Source organism: Ptychodera flava, chromosome 12, assembly GCF_041260155.1.
Source record: "Ptychodera flava strain L36383 chromosome 12, AS_Pfla_20210202, whole genome shotgun sequence".
NCBI lineage: Eukaryota > Metazoa > Hemichordata > Enteropneusta > Ptychoderidae > Ptychodera > Ptychodera flava.
Genome location: NC_091939.1, coordinates 25,738,945 through 25,763,375, shown reverse-complemented (window position 1 = coordinate 25,763,375; position 24,431 = coordinate 25,738,945). Strand labels below are relative to the sequence as shown.

Sequence of the window (24,431 nt, the reverse complement as noted above, 5' to 3'; positions counted from 1 at the left end):
TCCTATCTTGCCTTCGCCGAATGTTGGCGCTGTTATAGCAGACGGAATCGAGAGTGAGGCTTCAAAACACGCACTTAACCCCAACATGGCGGCCATTGCAAGAAGAATCCCGTTGCATTTGCGAACAAATAACAGGCTAATAGCGCCTGTCATTTGCAGGTATGGCAAGAAATCTCTAATTGTCGATTCTTTGTGTTTCCAAATATGTAAATATTTGATAATCCACTGACAAATACGGGAATTTGGGCGAAATTTATCACTTTTTCTCGAAGACAATTCTCGGATAAGAAGGTCACGAACTCGCCCAACCATCTGTATCACACGTATTTCAAGGTCGGCGATGAAATTGTTTCCAATAGCGCTTCATGGCTGGTCTTTTGAAAGCACTGTTCATATTTAATATCATCACCTCAGATTCGGTTGTGCAGTTGACGCAGGATGATGCAATGTCAGCCGCCGTCTCTTCTACAGGGTAAAATACTATCACAGCGATGACTGCGCGCCGTCCCAGTCAGCAGCGCAGCATGCAGAATGCGCGTGCAAACGAACTTTTGAAGTTTTTAACGCGTACCGCCATCCATGGGAGTGCGTCTACAGCCATATACTAACTTCCCATGCCATACCACTGGCGTCTCGCTGCTTCAGTCTGTTGTCAGATATATACATCCACGGTACCTCCCTTTTGGAGAGAGTGACCAAACCGGCTGCAGACACTTACGGGGTGGACAATGGGGGGGGGGGGGGGATCTGGAAGATTGATGAGGCAGCATAATTTTTTTACCAGATCCATTGTACTTTTTTCACTCTCCCATCTTTTTTGTGTCAACCCTTCTCTGGCTGATTTTTTTGTTTCATTGACATTTGCAGGGATTTTTTTTTTTCAAAAATCTTCAAGCTCCCCCCATGAGGTAGTCTCTACTACCTCCATGCTCCCCCTAACAATATCAAATGATCCACACCTAAGTGTCTGTCAAAGGAGTATTAACTCCTCAGTTGCATGATGTTGTCATTCAAGGTACTCTCAGTGTGACAGTTTTCGGACGACCTCAGTTTTCGGACATTTAGTGACATGCTGTTAGTTACACTCACTTCGCTCCGTATCGATAGCGTTTCACAGGTCATGTGACCTCATATTAAGTCAGGTGACACTGTTGTCCCGTTTTCGATATTTTTTTTTGGTAGAAGCTATTGAGTTCGCTACGAGCAGCGGTCACAAATTGTCGTCTGACACCGCGTCAGTGATACTGTCAACATACTTCCGTCAGGTCAAAGTAACTGAAATTTTGACTAAAGTCCTGATTTAGCATTGAATTTTGAATGTGGGGGAGAATAATGATTTTGAAAATATTCTTTCCATTGTTCGCTACGATTGCATGTAGTTTTAACGAAAACTGCGCAGTTGTTTCGAGAAAAAAAGTACATTTAATGAACGTAAGAAGTGTACAAGTTTTCGGACAGATAATATTTAGCATAATTGTGTAAACGTAGTAAGTGACTTACTGGGTAAAAACTTGAAAGGTAAATAATTCCATACGATGAAATATACTCACTATTTTTATTAAATAATGCCTGTGCGATTCTAATACAAACAAAATATGCAATGGAAACAATTATAAGTAATACTCACTGAACAAACTAAGCGAAGTTAGCCACACCGTACGATACGATATGTGCCGAAAGCAACATACATAGAGACAGCCCATGTCCGATATCAAACCGCTATACACGTTGAAATACAGTTGAGTCGTCCATGGATTAAACATAACTAATTATCATCATTCTTATATACAGTTTTCTAAACATATCGAAATTAAAAATCGGTGGTTTGAAGTTTCAAATTATCAATACTTAGCTCCTAATCACATTCCAAACACGATGTCCGATTTCTGGGATTGCAGTCCGATTACTACGCCCTCAACATGGGGTCAAAACTTTGGCAACTTTGACCCCGAAATACCACTCCCGTCGTGTCAACTGAGTTTGAGGATAACCACAATAAAGTTTCGAAAGGTATGGTAATAAGATTTCGTATTGCTGGTCATTTACAAAACGACTTTGGGCGAAATTAACTACCCTGTCCGAAAAATGTCACACTGAGTGTAACACTGATTTATGATTCTGTAGAGGAGTCAGGTATACCATCTCCTCTGAACAAGTTAACCCTTTTCCTGCCAAGTCCATATTTCACCACCAGGTCAAGATGGTTAAAATTAATGAAACACAACGTATTCCGTATGATGTATTTTAACATAATACTGTACATTTGAAGGCTGTTGAAAACATAATACTGTAAAGTTGATTTTTTTTGGACAAAAGATGCTATAACATACCAAGCCAAGTGGGTGAAAATACGTCATGTTTTGGCTCAATACCGCTTTTTACTGACTTGGCTGATGGGGAAGTGATACAGTTATTACTGTCTGGCAGGAAAAGGGTTAAATGGTTCTTTTCAGGAATAAATGGCATTGCAGTGTTCTGGAGAGCGCTGTGTCACGCTTCACCATGTCATTCGGACAACCTTACAAGTCAATACACCCAAGAGATCATGTGAATAGACCTACCTACAAACTAAACCATGTGCACTAATGCACATAGAAATATGTGCATTTCAATATAGTGTTTGTATATGCAGGTTTGTTAACACCGCTATCACAATTGTTCTACTACAGTACAAAAAGGACGCGCAGTGTTTTACACACTCGGTACCCCTAAGGGATCACGTGATGACGGTACAAAAGCATGTATGTAAACGGGAATGGAAATACATGCGTTTCTAAGTGTTTTGTGCACATGGTGTTATTGTACAATATATGGTCCATTCAGATACCGGGTTTAACTTATTGCATGAAAATCCCATGTATTGAAGTATGTTATATGGAGAGCGCTGTGTCACGCTTCACCATGTCATTAGGACAACCTTACAAATCAATGACCAATTTTCACATGAAATGCCCAAAAATGAATGTAACTGACCATTGCAGTGTTTTTAGAGGATAGCAGAAATGGCAAGGGATCCCAGAGTCAGATAGTGTATGTACCCAAACCATAGTCAAAACACTGTGTATAGCCAATATGACATACCCAGCTAACAATGTATACATATTTCATGAACTATGTTTTCTCACATGAAAATGAGAATAAATTCTCATGTTTACATGTTATTATAAGTGAAACTAACTTTATCCAAGCAAAATCTACTATAATGTCATTTCCATGTGTGCTGGTCTTACGTGAAATGATATGACACTGCTTCAAAAACAGCTGAGAATTAGGCATAAACTGATCGCCGACTAATGACCAGGTAAAGCTAACAAATCATATAGTTTGTGAGCGTCATTCATCTACTGCACCATTTCTGTTGTTCCCTTATATGTCTGCTGTGCATTGACATATCGAGGGGAATCCTAGTAACAGGTAAAATACGCCAGAGTACCCACCCTTAACACAAACACTAGAAACAGTATCCTGAAATAGATTGTTGAGATTTAAAAGGACTGCTTTAAAAGCACCGGGTAAAAACCCTTAAATCTTATCAAATATGACAGTGACAGTGGGGATGCTCAGTATTCATAACTGGAATAAAGTGATAATAAAAACGGTTTGAAGATGAACTATTCTACTTTCTCAACTGTGCAAGATATTTTGTCAGATTGCTTGATGAGATATTGTTTGCATCAGTTTCAAAAACAATACACTGCATTCATGGTGTGTCACATACCTTGGTACATTGTATGCAAAGGATGAGCAAAGGTCAAGTTAGGGCAGTTTCACAGCTGCCAGCTTGCATGTTATCAACAGTACACATTGATAGTAAGATGTAATAATGCGGTAGTCTTGACAAATTTCATTGTCATTTTGATGGTACATGATGAGTAGTGTCACTGCAAGGCGGCGGTTCTGTAGGAAAGTATGGAAGAGCAAAAAACGTCTACAAGATTGAAGATTACTGGACATAGAGAAATTTTATTTGAATTGTTAGTAACCTAGGGAGTCCACTCATACCAACACTGCTATTTAGAGCCCCTGAGAATATCCCTTTTAGTTCACAACCAAAGGTGTGTCTGCTAATCTTCAGTCGTCCAAATAAAATCAAGGTCTTTTTTCTTTCACATAACATTATCTTTTTATCAGTGTAGAGATCGACTCCACTTAACAGTATAACTCCACGGTGTGCTTGGTAAGTGGCCATCGATCTTGTCAATTTTCACTGCTGTTAATCCATCCCTGGTTAAAGAACTATAAGTGTATATGGTGCTTGGAACAATCTCAGGCAACTCTCTGCACCATGGGAGGATAGCGCAGACTATTTCTATTTTGACATGACCTTTGATCGTGAGGGGCTGACCCCAACAAACGCTGAAGCACCTGTGCAGGGGAAATCAGCTCTGAAAAGTTTCCCAAAGGATATTTGTATTTTCTTTTCTTTTCAAATATAAGAGTAAAACTTTGTAAGAACTGCTATGCATAGCTAGCAAACATGTTCTCAAGGGTAGCAGATGTATGCAGGCCAACAGCAAATGAAAATTCAAGAAGCAGCTCATTTCATTAGCAGCATCCAGGCTCAGTGTAAGAGATTATGTAATTTGGAAAAGTTCAAAGACGTACAGTCTGTATTAAAGATTTAATTTTATGGATAAGGTTATGGAAACGTTTCAAAATTCAGAGAAGCTTTTACATGGCCAAAATCTGCAGAAAAAGACAAAAATGTTCTGGCAGTTCTTCATTCTGGCAAGATGTAATGCATGTTTGAATGACCACTTTTCCTTGTTTAGCTACACTTTGCATGTAACACTTGCTGTCTGTGGTCTCTTAAAGAAACTTAATTGAGAAAAAGGGAAAAATTACTGGTACAGTTATTTGACGTTTAGGGCAAGGGATTTCTATTCACGGGCAAGTGAAATGAAAAATTCACTTCCCCATTGCTCCATAGCTAGTGAGTTATAAAAAAAAAATTTCAAGGCCTGAAACTTTTTTTTAATTGGCTTTCAGAAAAAGAAAACAAACAAAAAATACAAGGGCCTGAAACTTTGTATTTATCACATGCAAATCTTACACATGCAGCATGCCTTTCACGCCAGTACAGCTGGATATTCAAAACTTTATGATTGAAATTGGCAAGGAGTGTAAAGATTCACAGATTATGTATATTCATTTATAGATATGAATGGTTTTGTCGGGGATATGTGGCTGGCAAAAATTGGTGAATTGCCAATCATGAAATAGCTGGTGTCCTGTGAAGCATGAAAACTCTGAAAATTAAAACAGTACAACTTTGATACTCCCATAACTGGTATATTTTGAACGTAAAGTAAAAAAAAAATTGATAAACGATAATGAAGCCATATAACTCATGTGTGTAAATACGACTTAGTACGGCTAACAGCGGCAAGTTCAAATGTCAAAGTTGTACTTGCCATTAATGGTAACTGGTCAAAATTTTGTCAGAATACTCACAACCTTTTCCAGCCCAAAACATTTTCATGCAGTGACTTGACACATACTGGTAATAACTTCATACATTCACAGAAATTTGGTTTTCTAACATGTTTTTAGCATTAGTGGGTCCACCAAGTTACAAGGTGTCACTAAGAAACACCAAAATGAAGCCCTACCATTATTGGTAATATTACAGAGTGATTTAAGACCACCGCTTTCACATCGATGTCATTAGCAAATCCCATATCGTGGTTTGATGATAAGTCTTAGTGATAGTTTTGAAATTAAAAAGATGGTGATATCTAATCTGATTTCCAATAAAAAAGTGCAAGCTGCAATTTACTTGCTAAAAGATTTCAGCATCTCAAAGTCTGATAAATCATATTTGCATACATGAAATTCCTCTTTGAAAATCACCCAGCTTCCCCTTTGAAAAATCACAGTGCCATGTCACAGTTTGCTGAACCTGTTTGTTTGTAATATATTATACTATTGTAATGCAAAGAGATACACACACCTCGATCACACCCCCATCGTACCGGGCTGTGATTGGCTTAGAAATGGATTGTACCGGCTTTACCTGCATTGAAAATGGTAATGCCCATTTGAACATACGATGACGCAGGCTGTGGTGTATTTACAAACGTGAATTTCTGTATTCTATTCATGCTTTTCCACTATCATTCCCAGTTGAAACTGAAAAATCTCTCCTGTTGCTAATTTGCGTACATGATGGCATGTTCATGTAGGCAGCACAGCTGTTCACTTCTCAGCCGAGCATTATTTGTGAAGAATACATCAATACGGCGGAATGCCTCATGGTTTGCTAGTCTCATGTAAGTGTATACTTCACTTCACATATATGACCTGTACAGTATAGTGTGTCAGCCCATCAGATCTTTATAAAACAATCAATTTTTAGTGGAAGTTTAGTGGAAGGGTTTATTATTTCTAATCTGCACCCTAGTGTATATTATCATATTTTGGGGGCATACATGTGTTACATTGACTGTGATAATATATATTGTGGCAAAGTGTCCATAATACAAAGTTCATGTAAGGTCATTTCACATAATAATATCTGATAGACTGAATATGTAACTTTTCCGAGATATGATGGTTGTGGTGAAGACTCAATCATTGCTCTACTGTATGTGACTATGGTGCAAGATACCAATAAAGAGATGATAACGCAGTGCTGTCTCGATTGTTTTTGCTTTTCTCTGTACTAGAGTTCACAGTGGTCCAAAACAACATGGTCATTTTATGTTTGCCATATTTGATGTGATAAGATTATCAGATACTGTTTTCAACTGTATGCAGTGTGTCAGCTTGCCATTTTGAACTGAAATAGTACAGTTGGTAAACAACAAATGGGTCAAATTGATATGCAATGAAACATTGACGAGGGTGCAGTATTTTCAGGACACTTACTGTATGTACATAAGGTGTTTCAGATTTCACAGAAAGCAATTGTAGGTCAATGTTATTCTTGACTTCTAATGAGACATCTATAATATGCAGGAATGCAGCAAATTCATGCTCCAGCCTTGTTGCAGACTTTCATCACATCAAATTTTGATTATGACCTGTGTCTGTTTTGTGGGTCATAGGTCATGACACTTCATGACCTTACCCTCAGGTGACCTTATAACTTGTTAATAGAATTCAATGAAGACAGGGGTAGACGGTCAGGTTTTATCTGGTATTGCCTTTCAGTCTCAGCAGCTCCACCATTCAAAAAACATTAATCATGAGTTATGTTTAGCTATGGAAAGTATGTCTGTGTCATGAAGTCACGTAGGGAAGGTGAGAAATGACACAAATATAGCATCAGGAGTGAACTTTCTCATAATAAATCATATTCTACATAGCTGTACAATTTCTCTTTCAATTTTATGTCAAATACTATATAATAGTAATAAAGTACTTACTGACAACATATCAGTAGAATTTATTGTGTATTGTGTTTTATTTAACAGTATAAACTGTAATGGTTCATTTGTGAACCATTCCAGAGCTTGAAACCCTCTCTGTCATTATTACAAATTCGATATTCACATTGATTTCTCTTGTATATTTTCAATCATTTTTTGCGTATTTTGTATTCACCAAAATTTGTATTAAGTTTGTAGCATACTAAAGCACACAATTGAGCTTTGTTATAATGTATGTAATCTGTGATAATCAATGCACAAAATTCATTCACTTTTGGTACAGTAGCTCAAGGTGCAGAGCTCTTAAATTTAATGGAACCAGTGTACATTTGTTAGTTTCAACTACAGTATTTTGTGAAATTAACTTTCTTAGCATTCTGATTTGAAAATAACAGTTGCTGATTTTGAAAATTTAGAAAAATAGTAAAATGATGAAACATCCGTAACCAATAGAATTTCATCATGCAGTATATTTTGAGATCAGTGGACATGGAGTTATAATAATAACTACAGGTGCTTTCACCCTCAATACAATCTAACCATTGCCAAGTCACGCAGTGAGTGATGGCCAGTCCAAAATATTTAAATTTGTTTGAAATAGTCCTGCTGAAAAATACAGTGAGTTTCTTCACATGGGCTGCAGTTCATGGGTTGAATTTTTGTTCTGCACCCTTAGCATACGCACTGAACATGATTGCACAATGCAATGTACAACAGAGCATTCAGAAAACCCTTTACTTTTGACTTTTTCAAGTAAAATTTTTAAAAAAAGGATGCATAATAGTAAGGTTATTCACAAAATGCTAGGATTTATGTCTGATTACATAATATGCTTTGGCATAGCCCTCGACGCTATGCATCTCAGAAAATACCTCAATAACATCCCAGTATTTTGTGAATAGCCTTATAATTTATATTATGTACTTGTAAGAGCCAGATATTGAAAATTGTCTCTCTTGATGTTGCCAGGAATATAAACACCTCAGACAGTGATGGTCAGAAGGAAGGACTCCTAGATAAACTATTTGTCAGATCTGTAGCACCCGTCAAAGATGCCCACTCCAGACTTTTAGCCACAAAGGAACATGTTTACGAGTTGCAGAGTAAGTAAAAGTCAGTTTTTTTTATTTTGACAAGAAATTTTTGCAAGCTGTGTGAGTGACAATGCGATAATCAAAGTGAATGTGACACTTCTCCAGGTATTATTTATCCTATCTGTCCCAGCCAATTTCAATTCACAAGTACCAAACTTTATATAATGTAAATAGATTTTGATTAATAGTTGAATATTTTCAGTTTTTGCATATGACATCTCCAAAAATATCACAAATCAAGTTCAAAACAATTCCTAATGTTTTCAAGTGTTTTAGTCTTTGAAAAATAAATATAAATATACATGTACTGACCATAAATGGATTACTTTTCAAGTTAAATGGAGATCTGACTGCAATTTAAATTTGCCTACCATTAACAAAATGCTCCTCTGAAAGTTTGAACACGGAAAAAGAGGATTGATTTTATTCTTTAAGGTGCCATTTCAAGGTCACGGTAATATTACAGTGCTTATACTTCAAGTAATGCTTGTTTTGCAGTTTTGCGCCAACATGGAAGGTTCATAATGCACTACCGTGGACACGGTTTCTACTCATGCCAGCAGTGACATGTGTGACCTTTGTAGGTTATCAAAACAAGCACATTTCAAATGGAAAGGTCTTGCAGTGACTTTCCTAAAAAACGGGAAATCTGTTCTTGCGTCATGTCCCAGAGAATGAAATAGTGTTAACACATTTGTTGTTGTGCGTCAACTGCATGAGAGTGATTTCATTTAGGAGGAATGAGACAGTGATTCCAGAGGAAACCGTAGTGAGGGCTCCATTAATATATGAGTTGTATATATTCAAAAGGAAATTATACTGCCGCTGCCGTTTCAGCTGTACACGTAGATGGCATGCCTTCAGCTTTTTGACAAAGTGTGGTGAAGAGTGTGTAAACATGTACTCACAGCTCAAAATGGGCCGAGACTGATAAACTTCTTTTACTCACATACCATAGCATAAATGTTGATCTATGTAGAGAAATATGCTGTCTTTAAAAAAAGTCGGCTTCTATACCTCTGAAGGTTTCTGTAGGTTGGCTCTGTATCAGTACATGTAATGTGAAACAGTTGTATCTTATCTAAAGAGGACTTTTGACACCCATGCATTGATCTGTTGCACGTGTATGTCCTATACCTGAGTGTGTTCAGAAGGTATGCTGTGGTTGATGCTGGTGGTCTTGTATTAGTAAGTAGTACTGCTCAAGATGACCTATTCAACTTTGAAAAGAAATTCATGCAGGTCAGACTGAGTCATATAATCAATATTGGAGACCTTTTCACCTCATGTCCCGCACCAAAGTAGTATACAACATACAAGCAGAATGTAAAAGTTTATAGATTCCTATAGAAGTCTACAGACTGAAACAAATCTTACAGAAGTGTGATTCTCTTGAATTCAATGGATAGTATTTCTATAGAATTCCAATCAATGTTTTACAGAATTTCCGGATTTATTACAACTTAGAATTGACATTCTCTGTCTGATATTTCTCACATAGAGCTGCACTCTTTCATTGTTGATATCTTATCTTTCGAAAGTTTACATAATTTTAGAAAATAATCTGAACGACATAGTGCTACATTTTGATCATTGAAGTGCAGTGTCAGGGACGTCCATACATGGGATGTTGTTTCCCAGAATTATTCATACAATTATATCATTAATTATAATGACTTAGAAAAACAGTTTGAAGCAGACTTGTCACATATACAACTGTACAAGTCAGATGACAGAGAGGAAGTGTATGTTCCAGATGTGAATATCCATTGGTATTGGATTTGTGAGATACACTTGTACATGTATGCACACACCAGTCTCTAATTTACTTCAGGTAGTATGCGCCTTGAAATTGGGAGAATTAAACTTTGCTCAAGCTTTCCTCAGAGAGACTTTGAACAATATTCTTCCAAAATCAAGGATCAAAATCAGGGGTCAGCATGCAAATGTTTTCACCAAAGAAACAAATCACCTTGCAACAATGTTTGAGATTCAAAACGGCCGCCATCCGCATGCTAACTGTGTGGCGAAAAAAGTAAAAAATAAGACAGCAAAAATTCTATTTAGTCCAGGAGCTTCAAATAAGCCCACAGAAGAGGTAGATCATAAAAGTACTAAATTTGAATTCAAATATCTGTCCCTTAGGCACATTCCACTTTTCATGGTAGTAACTTCCAAAACTTGGAGTCTCCCCTGAAATTTTTGTGTTTGATTCAAAACACTCCTAGTACCCCAGTACAACGCCATATTTTTCCAATTTTGATTGCAGTCCATGACATCAAACCAGAAGCCTTCCACGACTATAAAGAAGCAGCGTAAGTATCTCAGTTCTTGTAGTCAAAGTCTGACTGACAAAAGGAGCCATAAATTCATGATATTTGTAACAGATTTTAAGTTTGATAGAATCCACTATATACCGGTAGTATATTACCAAAAAGCGTCATGCAGTTTGATACTGAGAATTGCCTTATACTGGTACCATGGTTTGTGCACATGTAGGTAGAAATATGACAGTAGTGTGCTCATAGGTCTGGGCTATTCACAAAATATTACCATGTATAGATTTTTATCATGTAAAATAGAATGGGCCGACACTCACTCTTAAGCATCTCTGTGTACAACTTTTAAGATCGGTGAACTTTATATGTCAAATTAAGGAATTTCTTGAAATGACCAAGAGTCAGCTCCATACAAATGCATGCAATACATAATGTTTGCTCAAGTCACAGAGAAATTTGGAACACTCCGTCAGTAGCGCACCAATTTGCCTAAAAGGGTACTCTGTCAGGCTGGTTGGGGAAGTAGGAAAAGAAGTTTAATTTCATTTGTACTGGACAGTTCATGCTGTACTTGTACTGGAAGTAATCAGATGATAGAGACTTGGAGGTTCAGTCGATAATTGTATAATATTGATGTATTTGTCTCAGAGAGCAACATTTGAGGAACCGACATGAAGACGGGAGTATACCTTGCAAGCTGTTTGGCAGTTGGGTGACCACATTCGGACAACAGGACCAAGCAAGTAAGTGTCATATTGTAGTACTTCTGCAGTTTATTTACATCAGTACCTCTACACATGTCTTCATCTCAGATTCATTAGATTTACCAGTACACCATGCTTGACTCCATTATGACATCAACAAACACTATAATGGGACACAGTAAGCCAAGCATAGAACAAAACATTTATATTGCTTGTTGAAAATAATATTGCTTTTGGAAATTTCAGTCTTTTACATTAGAATGGGACTTAGAGACATTTTTAGCTCCTTCTGTACTAGTGCAGTCATGTGATACAGCATGGGAAGCTATTGAATTGTATGTCCATCAACTCCAAAAACTTGAGAACCACTTCATAGAACACCCTTAGTATTTGATGTGTGATGTGAAGATGAGCAGTGGGTTGTGTAGATAGGCTTTTTTAAAAAGTGACTGTGTCAGTGTCAAAATGTGAAAACTAGCCCAAGAGATGTAAAAGTGATGGAAAGTAAAGACCTCGGAAAACCAGGTTGTACTCTGTCATTTTTGGTTCAATATGTGTATATAATTGTAGAGACCCCCGATGTAGATTCGTTCAACATATCATACATGTAAATTTCCATGTGTATCTCTTTTATGCCAATTTTTCTAAATTTTTTTCAAGGCATGAAACTCATTTCAACTTCGGTTGTAGAGTTTGTTAAGATAGCTTTATTTATGAAATTCAAATATTTAAAATGTTTGGCTCATTTTCTCATTTTACAGAAATTCTCTTCTGTACATGTAGGGTACGCAGTGTAGCAATATATTTCACACATGCTCTTATGTTGTTTCTGATCAAATGGGAGCACTGTATTAGTAACGCTATTGTTCATCCATTTCCAGTACATCTTTGGCTATATGAGAACGGATACAGGGACATCATGGAAACAAGAGCTATGCTGAATTCAGACCCGGTAAGTTGCAAGAATTTCCCTATAAGAATGCATAGCTTGTTTTTATTCACACTCATTTCATGAAGTCATTTCAGGAAAGTCTTGAAAATCCCTGTGATAGTAAATACTGATACAGAAGATATGCTAGAATTTCTGTTAGTCGTTGTAGTTGATAAATGTCAGCAGAGATGCTTTCCAATTTGCAAACGAATTTTGATGCAAAAATTAATCTTTTCTGTTGGTATGGTACATCAACTTTCATGTTTAGCAATGGTAATTTAGGGAATTGAAATAGTTCATTAAGTCTTCTAACTTTCAATTCAATCTCTGACTTCCTGTAAGGTGTCAAATGCAAGCATACATGACATTTTTTCACTCTCATGTGTGGACCACTTCCCCCTCCCCCAAACTTCTGAGTTTCATCACAAGGCCTTCAAATACTCTCCATTTGTCGTATGGCTCTCCAGAATTACTTGAAGTACAAGCGAGAGCGATCCAAAATGCTGATCTCTCGGGAAAACCAACTGCTACAAGCGTTCAGCTTTTGGGGTGATCCTGAACCAAGGACAACAAAGAATAACATCTATGAAATGAGAAGCTATCACCTAAAAGTAAGTGGAGATTAAAAAACAAACAAATTTCCTGAACAAACAAGAAACTCAAGAATTTCCTGTAGATTGTGTTTAATAAATTCATTGGAAAGTTTAAGAAAAAAATTTTTAGGTTTTTAGATTGAAGTTTATGTGAAATTAATATGTTAACACTTTGAAATATTTTTCATTCATTTGAGAAATCAACATTTTGTAACAGCACTCTTAGCAAAAAGTTATTTTTCCATCCACATGTTAGTGTGGGGGTTGGTTTACTGTATTTATAAATCGACAAAACAATAACTCATGAATATTCAGAAAAACGTCAGGAGTTGGAGTGAAGAGGCAAACTGATGGGTGATGTTGTCAAGGCTGTATTCTAGAAGGTAGGGAACAACAAACATGAAAGAGTGAACAGTCATCTTGTCATGGGCTGTAAACCGATCAATCTTATGTGGAATTTTTGTGTCTTGTTAACAGGGATTTTCACTTTGCTCATCAGTGCAATGGTATTAGGGACATCAAAAAAGTTACTGACAATGTGACATTTGATTTCCAAGAGCAATGACCTTACTTGGATGGCCATAGCAAAAATACTACTTTGGTACTAGAAATTGAACGTGACTTCAAAAGACAGGTGTATGATGAGAGTCCAAAATGATCAATGCTCTGGTTTACCGTCAGCCTGATGTTATTGTTAGGCTTCCTAAGTCAGACTTTAATAGTTTAGCATTTAAATCTGTGGAATGACAGAGGCGGCAATTCTTTAACGAATACCAAGTTTATTTAAAAAATCATTATATGTCAAACAGCTGAAAAATCACTGATTTAATATTTTTGAATTTTATTTGCAGCCTGGAACAATGATTGAGTGGGGAAACAACTGGTAAGAGTAAAGCCAACTTTTGTTGTGAAAGATTGAATTTCTCAGGATTTACTGTTTCTCTGCTGTAGAAATAAATGTTTACATGATCATTATCTCACAGCAGTATGGGCCTAGCATATTGCAGTGTGCCCACTAAGCTAAATCCAAGTTCCTGTGATACGAGAAAATTCTCTTTGACTCCAGAAAATTTTACATATTACATGTACAGATGGAAGGATCTTTTCTGGGAATTCCTTCATAGACTGACAGAGTTCAGAAATGTGAGTTTAGAGGGTACACTGGTGTATTGTGTGAATGCTAGAAAATGATAGCAGAATAATGCAAATGACAGCCCTGACATAAGTCTGCACTTATTGAATCAAATGAGGAGTTCCTCAGAGCTTCCCAGTTTCAGCTGCATTCCAATGCACTGTACATGCAATATGTAAATCTGTAGTCAAAGTGAACACACTTGAGTTTGCATGCTGATGATACAGAAAGTGGCATTGACTTTTTTGACATCTGCCAAGACTCAAATGTGGAACAGGGACATTTGTAATCTGAGCTGGGGAGTATAGACAAGTTCTCAGTGCAATCAGAATATGGTTTGGCAGTGTTGAGGTGTGCACCTTGCTTATTGTGGACTCCCTAGGATAGTGTCAGTCAGCACGACCACACAGCTTCAAAGGCATCCGCTGAAAATCGAAAACAGTCCTGAGACATGAGATACTGACAGCCACACATTGAAACCATTTCTTTCTTTCATTTTTTCACGTGATCTACTCATGATTCCATAGTGATTGACTATTGATACCAAATCAAGATGTATGAAATATTATGTAAAAGACAATGGCACTTTCATGGAATTGAATTATATATGTTTTAGTTTATATATGATAGGCCAAACAAGGGACTTTGTGCCTGAGGCCATGTGACCATGTGCTCAATGTCAGAGGGGCACATGGGTACATAGTCTCTTGTTTGAGCTATAATGTTTTTATTACATGCTTCTCTGACATAGTTTTTCACTCCAAATTTTTGGATCCGTTTGCAAAAGAATATTTCGCAGTTCAACAACAATATGCTTTATTGCCATGATAGATAAAAGTCTGTTAAAAATGGAGATCTTATCCTCAAACGGCGCATCAATGTATTTAAATCTTTATTGTGCCGTTCATTGATTTGTTTGTGCATAATTTTCTAACAACCATATTGCCTATGTAAAATGTAATTTGAATATTATAAATCTCAAAGTTGTCAAGTTGAAAATAGTTCCAGGTCACTTTGAATCAAATGATACAGGCTTCTACATCATCTGCAAACTATCATTGAATCCTATGGTGTATGTGACACTCGATACATGAGGCATGTAATAATGCAGTATATCTCATGTTATGATATATTGACTGTGATCAGTGAGGCTGAATACACTGTGCAGCTATAGATGGACACAGTCACTAGCTTTTGGTGTCATTTAGATCAGTCTTGTAATTGTTCGACAAGCCACATAATTGGTCAGGACTGTAAAACACATCATGAGAGTGAACATCAAAACATACCTCCAACTCTACTCACTGACAGAAATGTTTGGTATCTGTCAGGAATATAAAGTTTATACTCCAACGAAAGAAAGTCTCAATTGACTGGTTTGTTGAAATCACTCTTCTGAGGAAAATATAAGGATGACTCATTACTGTGGGGAAAATTCTAACAGGCAGAATCTTTGTTCAAGATCATGATTAAAAATTTATCAGTATGTGTCTGGCAGCGATATTATGACTGCCGTTATTACAAAATGAATCTGAGTTTGGGGTCAGCCAAATACCTGCTGAATACTGAAATTTGCAGAGACAACCCCTATTACACTGCACATAAGGTCATAACATGTCTCTAAATTCCAGAACAGAATACATGGTCCAGCTACACTCACTTGACACTCATAGCATGGACTGTCAACAATATAGGAACCTGTTCACCCTAATTCACCGTGAACAGGTCCACAATGCAGATTGATAACAGTCAGTTTGGATCAAACTATGGCAGTGAAAGGGTTGGTCAGTGGATGGGTTATTATTGGGGAGTATGTTATAACATAGCACACCACCAAAATCAGTGACTTTGACCCTCTAGCGATTCAGCCATGCGTATATTTAGTAATTAGTTTGACCATAGACAGTACTGTCTATGGTTTGACAAACTTACAGTAACTCACATTGTAATGCAGTTTTACTGTAATGTGTGTGCATTGTGCCTGCCATGCAGTGATTACAAAGGGTGGCATGTGTTGGTGTGAATACATATTGTTGCGTCAGTGCAATAAATAAATTTCAATATCTGGCAGGTGTGCCAGTGAAACTAACTGCAGCCATACATGTAACATGTTCTAAAAAATATTCAGTAATGGTTTTACACAAAGAGTTTATGTTATTTGAATTTTATTTCATGTAAACAAACAATCTAAGTTATTTTGTAAAGAAGAGAGATTCCACACAAATGTCAGGTATTGCCATCTTGCACAGACACAACAATATGTATACTTCAAGGATAAGATGCATTGTTTTGCATGATCTTAGTCATTCATCACAGAGGCTTTATAGACCTTGACTTATTGTTATGACTCACATTGTTCATGTTGGGTTTGGTTAGCACTTACATTTAATGTGTAGCAGTCTTCCCACGGAGAAATGTTGGATGGGGCTGTCATCATTCCAGATCAGACACACTCACTTGTCTGTGAACATTTTCCAAAGTTTCCCCCCCCCCCAACCCTCCCCCATATCTCACAGTGCCCTCGAGTGATGAAATTTTGTAAAGTATCACAGTTTGTAACCTTCTCAAAAAATTTGATGATTGGACAACTCAACTCTGATCTTTGCTGTGTATCCCATTAACATTTTCACAAGATTTAACCCTATGTCACAGCGCCCTCTGGTGACACACTCACATAAACTATTGTTTGTTGGCACTAACTGCACTAGGGCCCAGTGAACACCACACACTGACCTCTCCTGCATGTCTGTGAACATATTTTCTTCCTCTGAAGGGCACGTGGTATCGAATGCCGTCGAGCCAACGCCGAGAACATAGCAGGCCTTTTTACTCAGATTGGTGACTTGTATATGGTTCATCACATATGGGGTAGGAAGGAAGATTTGACTCTTCCAAGTCATCATTGCGGCCTAAGCACAAATCCATCGATGTTGGCTGAGAATTTCCTGCTGTCACATGAATTATTTTTCACTACAATAGACAGTTTTGCTCTTGGTGAACCACAGCTGTGGTGATTTTTCTTTCGGAGCGAAAAAAAAAAGTTCCTCCGAACTGTTTTCCACCATGAAAGAATAAAAGGGAGTTTTAGTGCATCATATATGTTGCAACCGTGACCATGAGCGTTCATGGTCACACGACCAAAATATTTCATTTTTGCAAACCATGTGCGCTTGTAGTGTCAACAAAGCTGCAGTTACAGAGCAATCGAGAGCGAAAGAATAATTTGCTGTGATCAGCAACAATTTACAATTCTCAGCCAATATCCCCACAAGCCAAGCCATTAACCTTTTATTTGTTTTTAGAGAGAGTTTGTTAGTTTTATTCTTTACTCATCTGTTTCAATTTCTCTTTCGTAATTTTGTTAACACTTTTTCCCCCTCGTTTGCATGATGCAGGGCCAAAGGCATAAAGGTCCGCAACGACCACAATGAAGCCGTTCGAGGATTGTTTACACAAATTGGTGATCTTTATTTGGTTCATCATATATTTGGTAAAAACCCACAAAATTTAACAATTTCTTCGTTCTCGTAGACTCATCCGTGTCTATTTCTGTATTTCTTTTTGCCAAGTGGAGTTTGTAAACTGAGTAGAAAAATGTCAATTATCCCACCCTTCAATTCAAGATTATTAACCAAAATTGACCCTTAGTTAACGACCTTTGTATGTCCGCACTAGAACACACCCTGTAGATAATTTGGATCAGCTAATTCCTAACTCACTTTTGTTTGCATGCCATATTTGTTATATTACTGTCAGCTCCTGAACCCTTTCAGTCCTATATTGCTGTTTAGAGGTCCAATATTTAATGGAGGACTAGTTTTTTTTCTCTCGACAGCACAATTGCACAAATTTGCAAATCTCATTCTATCATCTGTCTTTGAAAAGTTATGCAAACCACTAAAGAGAAATTATGCTTAAAACACAGATTAAACGCAGCTAGCAAAGGCTCCTGTCTCCTTCATATACGTGATAGTGACCCACTACGTGATAGTGTCACACACCGACTGTGCATTTTTTGTTATTTTCTAGTGCTCATACGATTCAGGAAAAGCAGAATATTGTCTGTTTTCTTCTTTGGTAATATTGAGTGTACACACGCAAAAGAATAGCTGATAAAATTTTGTGATTTGGTTTCCATGGACACTAGTGCAATTTCACGTTCATGTCTTGATCCTGGTAAACTTTGAAAGCAGAAGTTTAAACATAGCAGGTTATCTGAGCCTATTTCTGAGTTATCCAAACTAAGCTTTTCAAAAATACAGTTTCATAAAATTTCATCGCAAGTCATGAGTGAAAAATCTTATGTAAGGACGGCTTGTGAGCGAATAAGATGAACAGCTGTCAGTAGTTAAACAAGAAGGGAGAAATTATGGAGAAAAGAGAAGAAAAACATGTCCAGACAGGTTCGCATGTTGACTTGAAAGAAAATCCATTGTAGCAGTGCTGAAGCCTGAAAAATTCATGCAAGTGAAAGAAATTTTTGAAGTATTTCTAGACTAAAAGATTTTTAAAAAAGATACATTGTGTAATAGGACAAATATGGTATGCTTCATCTCGCATAGATTTGATTTCCTTTGAAACTCCAATTGTTCATTTCATGTTTTTTGCGATGCAACGCATTACAACTGTTCAGCTTGCAAACCATAACCACATTTTCCTTTTTGTCATCTTCTGCATCGTTTTTTTGTTTTAATTGTCATTGTTCAGTAGTTTTCATGTCTCCCGCGCCGTTCTGGTACAATTCTGTACTGAGAACCACATTGCAGTTGCAAGATGAGTTTGTCTGTCACTATTTTTTGTTTTTAATGTAAGCTGCAGTTTCTTGTTCTGCTCCCCAAAGCATGTTGAAATACACAGTATTCAGGTTGTCAGCTTTGCCTGTACATGTGTAGACTGCATTGTTATTGTTGACAAGTGAATTCTAGTCCAGACTAGAATTCAAATATAAATTGTAACTTTCTACATGTATTCGACGCCTGTGTTGACAAACTGAATAGTGGATGTTTCAACATGCTGCGGGGAGTAGAACAAGAACTTACAAGTGACATACAAAACAAAAATAGGGGAATAAATCGAAAGTTACAGCTACTGGCCCATTAGGGTAGTATGCGTCTTGAACGTGAAAGACTTAAAATTTTGCTCAAACTTTCCTCAATGAAACTTTGAACCATTCTCTTACCAAATCAAGAATAAAAATCGGGCGTCACTGTGCAAAGTTTGGTACTAAAGAAACAAATTACCTAACATTTACCGATATTTGGAATTCAAAATGGCCGTCAATCTTATGTTAACTCTGTGGGAAAAATAAAATTGTGATTTTTGTGAAAAATTAAGCCAATGAAATGTTTTCTTACACCAAGAGCTTTAAAATGAGTCCCCACAAGTGGTAGAACAAAAAAGAATTGTAAAAATTAGAGGTGTGAATATCTGTCCCTGAGGCGCATTTTACCTTAAGTAATCGTTTCCATGAAAACCAGTGCAGACACTCTATGGACTTTCTTGCATCAGTCGACCAGTTTGAAATTGTAATGTCAATGATACTCAGTTCAGAATTGTACCAATGACGGCATGCAGTAATCATATTTTGCTATTCAAAGACTCATCGCTGTTTCATTACTTACATTTCAAGTCAACTTTCCTGTCATATTTTACCAAACACAGTAAGTTAATTCATACAATACTATGTAACAGTAATCCTAAGTAAGTTTTCTACAGGGGTGTTTCATCTCGTGGCCCATTTGTGAAATGTAACAGTAATTGGTCTTCCCTAACTGGTTCCCTCAAGGTGGTGAATGGCAAAAGCTAGCATTGAACACCAAATTTGTGTTTCATCGTTTTTCCATCTCTCTCTCTCTCTCTTTCTCTGTCTGTCATATATATATTGTATTGATACAGCCTATGAAAATTTACAACGTCGTAAAGAGATCCGTGAGGATACATGGAGAAAACCAGGCTGGGATTCTTGCGTTGCCTACACAGGTAAGAATGTAAAATCTCATGTTGTCTCTACACCCTACAATACCCACTTGTCTGGCCAAGCGCCTGCAGTTCTTGTACAGTATTCAGTGTGGGAATAGTGGTTTACCACCAAACATGTGCCACTGTACATATCTTCACTGTCTCAGTCAATTGGAGTTCTCATGACCATAAAATGTGCAATATTTGTCTTTCAGCAAGTCTTTCCAATAGGAATATATGAAAGCATGCCCATGCAACGCTTGTTCCATGGGCATGGCTTTCATACAATCCTACCACTTCCTGGTGATCATGGCCCAATTTCTGTATAGATCTGGGTGCTTTTTGAATGTTCAACACAGTGTACGCTGTACTTACAAATAGTCATATCAGCTGAGGCTGTGCTTAGAGTTGGATAGAGTCACGTACTTCCAGCAACACAGCTCAGTCCTCCATCCCATGAATTAAACCCAGACTGTGTTATAAACAAAACCAAGTGCAGAAATGTAGACAGAACTATGTGTGTCCCAGTTCGTTTGTTTATGCATGTGTATTTGTGAGTTTTTACCGCTATAACATTATGTCATCAGCATCCATACGCCAAAGAATACTGCAACAGTCAGAGTGCAACATTTTATTCCAGGGGCAGGGTAGAGCCATTCTCGTATGGCACTTGGCACAAAATCCACTCTCAAGATGCATGGCAGCTGTACAGTTTGGAAGTGTTTGTAGCTATTAGTGAAACCAAAGCAACGGCAGATGAATGAATGAGTATTTGTGCAGATGTTATATTATAGTATTTAAGCAAGGAATCACCATCAGAGCCGCAATATGCTGTAATACATTCCTTGCCACAGTGTACAGCTTGAGATGTAGACATCGTTTACATGTGGTGGAGGAGATGGTGACCGTCATCCGAGAGGAAACTTGTATTTAGAGAAGTCCCATCAGTTACACTTCAGTTTTACCATTAAAAGTGTAAAAGGTTCCACAGGAACTTGAACTTGGATAACTCCATCGGCTTATTCTGTCTCATTTGTTTTCAGTTCCGCTGATTCGCAAGATGAAGTCACGAATCATGGTGCCATTCGCCCACTCACCCCTACAGTAGACGACCTTTGACCGAGCCAAATCAACGCAGCACCAGGAACGTCAACTGGCGACGCAGATCATATCTTGGACTCACGAGACCAACAACACAATGGCTGTCAACAGCACCCTTTCTTCGATTTTCAGTTGTTAATTGGCAAAATTTTTATGGATTGAATGCCTGATTTTGTGACGAGATCGAATCAATTCAATTGTAAAAATTACAACAGTAGGTTAAATTTTGAGTGATAAGTTGAAATGCAGTTTTGCAAAGTTAACACGCACACAAAAAAAAAAAAGTTTTTATTTATACGAGTATTGGTTAATAAGGCAGTTGCTAAGATTCTGTGACCACATATACAAAATTTTACGAAACCAGCTTTTGTATAAACAATATACCTCACACTATTACATTCAGTGCTCCGCTTTGTTCTGTGTTGCCAGCTCCGATTGCCATTTGAATATTTGGCAATAGGTGCTATAGGGGGGTGTCTTTATTGAAGAATACTTGGGAACTGTGGTTTACAGTGTATTGCATTTACAGTGCTACTTAGACCCCCCCCTCCAGCTCATCTCAAAGGTGTTACCATCCGCCCTCTCCTTCTATGGATCAGTTTTCTTCGAAATTTGAAGGAAAGGTTTATGTTCAAGGGTAACAAGTGGTGTTCAGCTGACTCCAAAAGTGATTCATACTTACCCTTCATTTTGATATATTCCAAGTTGTCACTCACTTCTGTGGTGCCTAGGAAAGCTTCTCCATTGCTAGCAACTGTTGGGAAAATTTAAATGACATGGGTTTCCCTTGTGCTTTTCTTGGAAGCATTTACCAGACCAACAACAAATTCACCTATCTTGCCAGTCACTGCATCGCACCAGTTCTGATCAAGAAATCAACAGACATTTGTGACAAAGAAAAATCTGTTTTCCACCTGTAGTAGACATCGTGTCTGTATACCTCGCTGTTCACATATCTATACTTTTGTGTGTTGATTAGAATCACCTAATTCAAATTAATTTGTAATTGGTATTTTAAGAAAAGAGAGTAGATTTTGTGCATTTGTGAAATACGCTTGGGACTATAAGGGTAATTCTTTGTGGTGTCGTCATCAGACTTGTCCAGAGATTTTTATATTTTTGACTAAAAACCAGCCCACAACTCTTGAGAATTATTTTTGGAAGAAAACTTTTCTCAGCACAAAGTCAATGTCAGGACAGGTCACAGGGATAAGTGTTGTGTTCTTTCCAGTGGACAGTAACTGTGATGCGTGGCTTTGTAGCTGTGGCTTCCAAACTAGAATCATCGATGGTTGATTCACAAGTAGACGGCATGGGGTGAGTGAATGAGATGCAAATTTATGCAAATGAGCTGAGTCAAAGCTCCATGTATATGTGTGTTTTCGGAGTCACAGTCATCAGTGAATATTCTGACTGGCCACGTCATGTTGGCTTAACACTTAAAATATGTAAATTCCATTTAAATATTGTTGTGACTGATAATTTTTTGTGAATGTTGAAGTTTAACATGGAATTTTTCCAGCTTTGTAATCTAGAAAGTTGTTGCAGCCAAGAGAGATTTCTTGTAAGATGTACAGGCAACATGAACGACAGAAACAAAGTGTGTACATGTACTGTAATTGCGATATTCAAAGTTGAGTCTACAAATTTTGTAGGTTCCCATATTAAGGTAGAACGCGCCTCAAAATTGAAAGGATTGAACTTTGCTCAACTTGTTGAAGCTTTCCAAATTTAAACTTTAAATCATTTTCTTTTGAAATCTGGAATAAAAATCGGTCGTCACCTTGCAAAAAACTTGATGCTTGGGGAAAAAATTACGCTGGATTTACCGACAGTTGAAATTCAAAATGGCTGCCATCTCTGCGTTAACTCTTTTGGGAAAATGTAATGATTTTCACAAGAGCAGTTTGTGAAAACTTTAGTCCCTGAGAGTTTCAAAATGAACCCCCCACCCCCCCACCCCACCCCCCAAGCGGTAGACCAAAAAAAGGTATTGTACAAATTTGTGAGTTTGAATTTTTGTCCCCGAGGCGCATTCTACCTAAAACAGACTGTCAACAATGAATGGCCCATGCCACGTGTCCTTCTGCCAACATTTTGCGAGTACTAACATCATCATATCAAAATGTATTTTTGAAAAAATGGGACTCTGCCATCAAGGGGCATCTTACCCATGAATAAAAACATACAATAAAAAGTGCAAATAGCAGGCAACTTGAGTTAGAGCCTAATATGTTTACAATATTTTGTAATGGTGTCTCCCAATTTCCCAAACCAATTGTAGAATTTTCTGGTCAGTTATTTTAAAATTATTTCATTAGTTTCCCCGATGAACTTGTGTGTTGAAATGAGGACAGCTCAAAAGAAGTTACTTTGTAGTCATTCGCTTTACATTAAAGCCCGATGAACTGTGTAACTTTGAACACATTTTCCAATATATTGTTTCTCTCTGTTATGTACAGTTTCTGTTCAGTTGTCAGCACAACCTTTTATCTTCAATGGTCGATGTAATTGTCGACTACTTTTTGTAGCACAGATTTGAATTCATTCATCAACAATGCGTAATGCGTTTGGTTTGCAAGGCTAATACTTTCTATTTCGGGATACTTTCAGTCAATGAATAATAAAATGGACATGTTTTCAATGACAAAAATCATAAAAGTGTCAAAAGTTACAGCTATTATCTCTCGAAAAGAGTGTTCCGTTGATGTTGTTACTTCTGAACCAATGATGCCAGTGAGTTGTGTAGGACGCCCTTTACCGACCAATACAAGTGAGCTTTTGTTTTTCCTGGATCGACGGTCATTAGTGGCTGTTCTCAGTTGGTATTACACTCGTTTGAGAGCTGGATTGTTGTGTTAGAATTCACAGCAAGGAATAAATTTTGAACATTTGAAGACGATAACTGTCATAGTTTTGTGAGTCTGTGCTGCTTTACGCTAAAATATTAGCAGTAGTTTCAATTTTGAAGCGTGCTTTGGTAGCCATGATCTCTTACCGTTCACACGATATTCCTCGGTGTGGCACATGCGTAGAAGCAACCGACTGGATAGCCTGAACAATTTATTGAGAACAAGTCATCGTTGATGACACAGTCCCCACTTGTTAATGGGTACTTTGATTACATGTCCTAAGAGGATAGAGTCCTCTTCATTAATTGAGACATGCCCAAGTTTTGGCTAAGGACACGAAAAAATTGTAACAAAATGGCTGCCATGCAGCCATATTGGATCATATCAAGAAACAAATTGACATACATATGTATG

General features: G+C 37.4%; 1 protein-coding gene across 4 annotated transcripts; it reads left to right on the top strand.

The window, feature by feature from the left end:
- Positions 1–27: 27 nt before the first annotated feature.
- On the top strand, positions 28–24,070 carry LOC139145516 (protein NipSnap homolog 1-like). 4 transcript variants are annotated; one of them, XM_070716744.1, is made up of 10 exons: positions 28–159; positions 8,343–8,476; positions 10,737–10,782; positions 11,395–11,489; positions 12,332–12,402; positions 12,849–12,992; positions 13,826–13,857; positions 17,502–17,596; positions 20,002–20,085; positions 21,108–24,070. In XM_070716744.1, exons 1-10 carry the CDS (start codon positions 86–88, stop codon positions 21,170–21,172), a joined length of 840 nt encoding a protein of 279 aa, XP_070572845.1. In that variant the 5' UTR covers positions 28–85; the 3' UTR covers positions 21,173–24,070. The 4 variants fall into 4 exon arrangements, with proteins under 4 accessions (XP_070572845.1, XP_070572846.1, XP_070572844.1 ...); XM_070716745.1 differs by lacking the exon at positions 17,502–17,596 and adding an exon at positions 16,880–16,974; XM_070716743.1 differs by lacking the exons at positions 28–159; positions 17,502–17,596 and adding exons at positions 6,021–6,272; positions 16,880–16,974.
- Positions 24,071–24,431: the final 361 nt, after the last annotated feature.

Excerpts from the sequence above, each read along its gene's own strand:
- LOC139145516 (XM_070716743.1), top strand. The coding sequence starts at position 6,166 with ATGATGGCATGTTCATGTAGGCAGCACAGCTGTTCACTTCTCAGCCGA. Across the intron at positions 10,783-11,394 it reads CACGACTATAAAGAAGCAGC|AGAGCAACATTTGAGGAACC; the intron begins GTAAGTATCTCA and ends TATTTGTCTCAG. Across the intron at positions 12,403-12,848 it reads CTATGCTGAATTCAGACCCG|AATTACTTGAAGTACAAGCG; the intron begins GTAAGTTGCAAG and ends ATGGCTCTCCAG.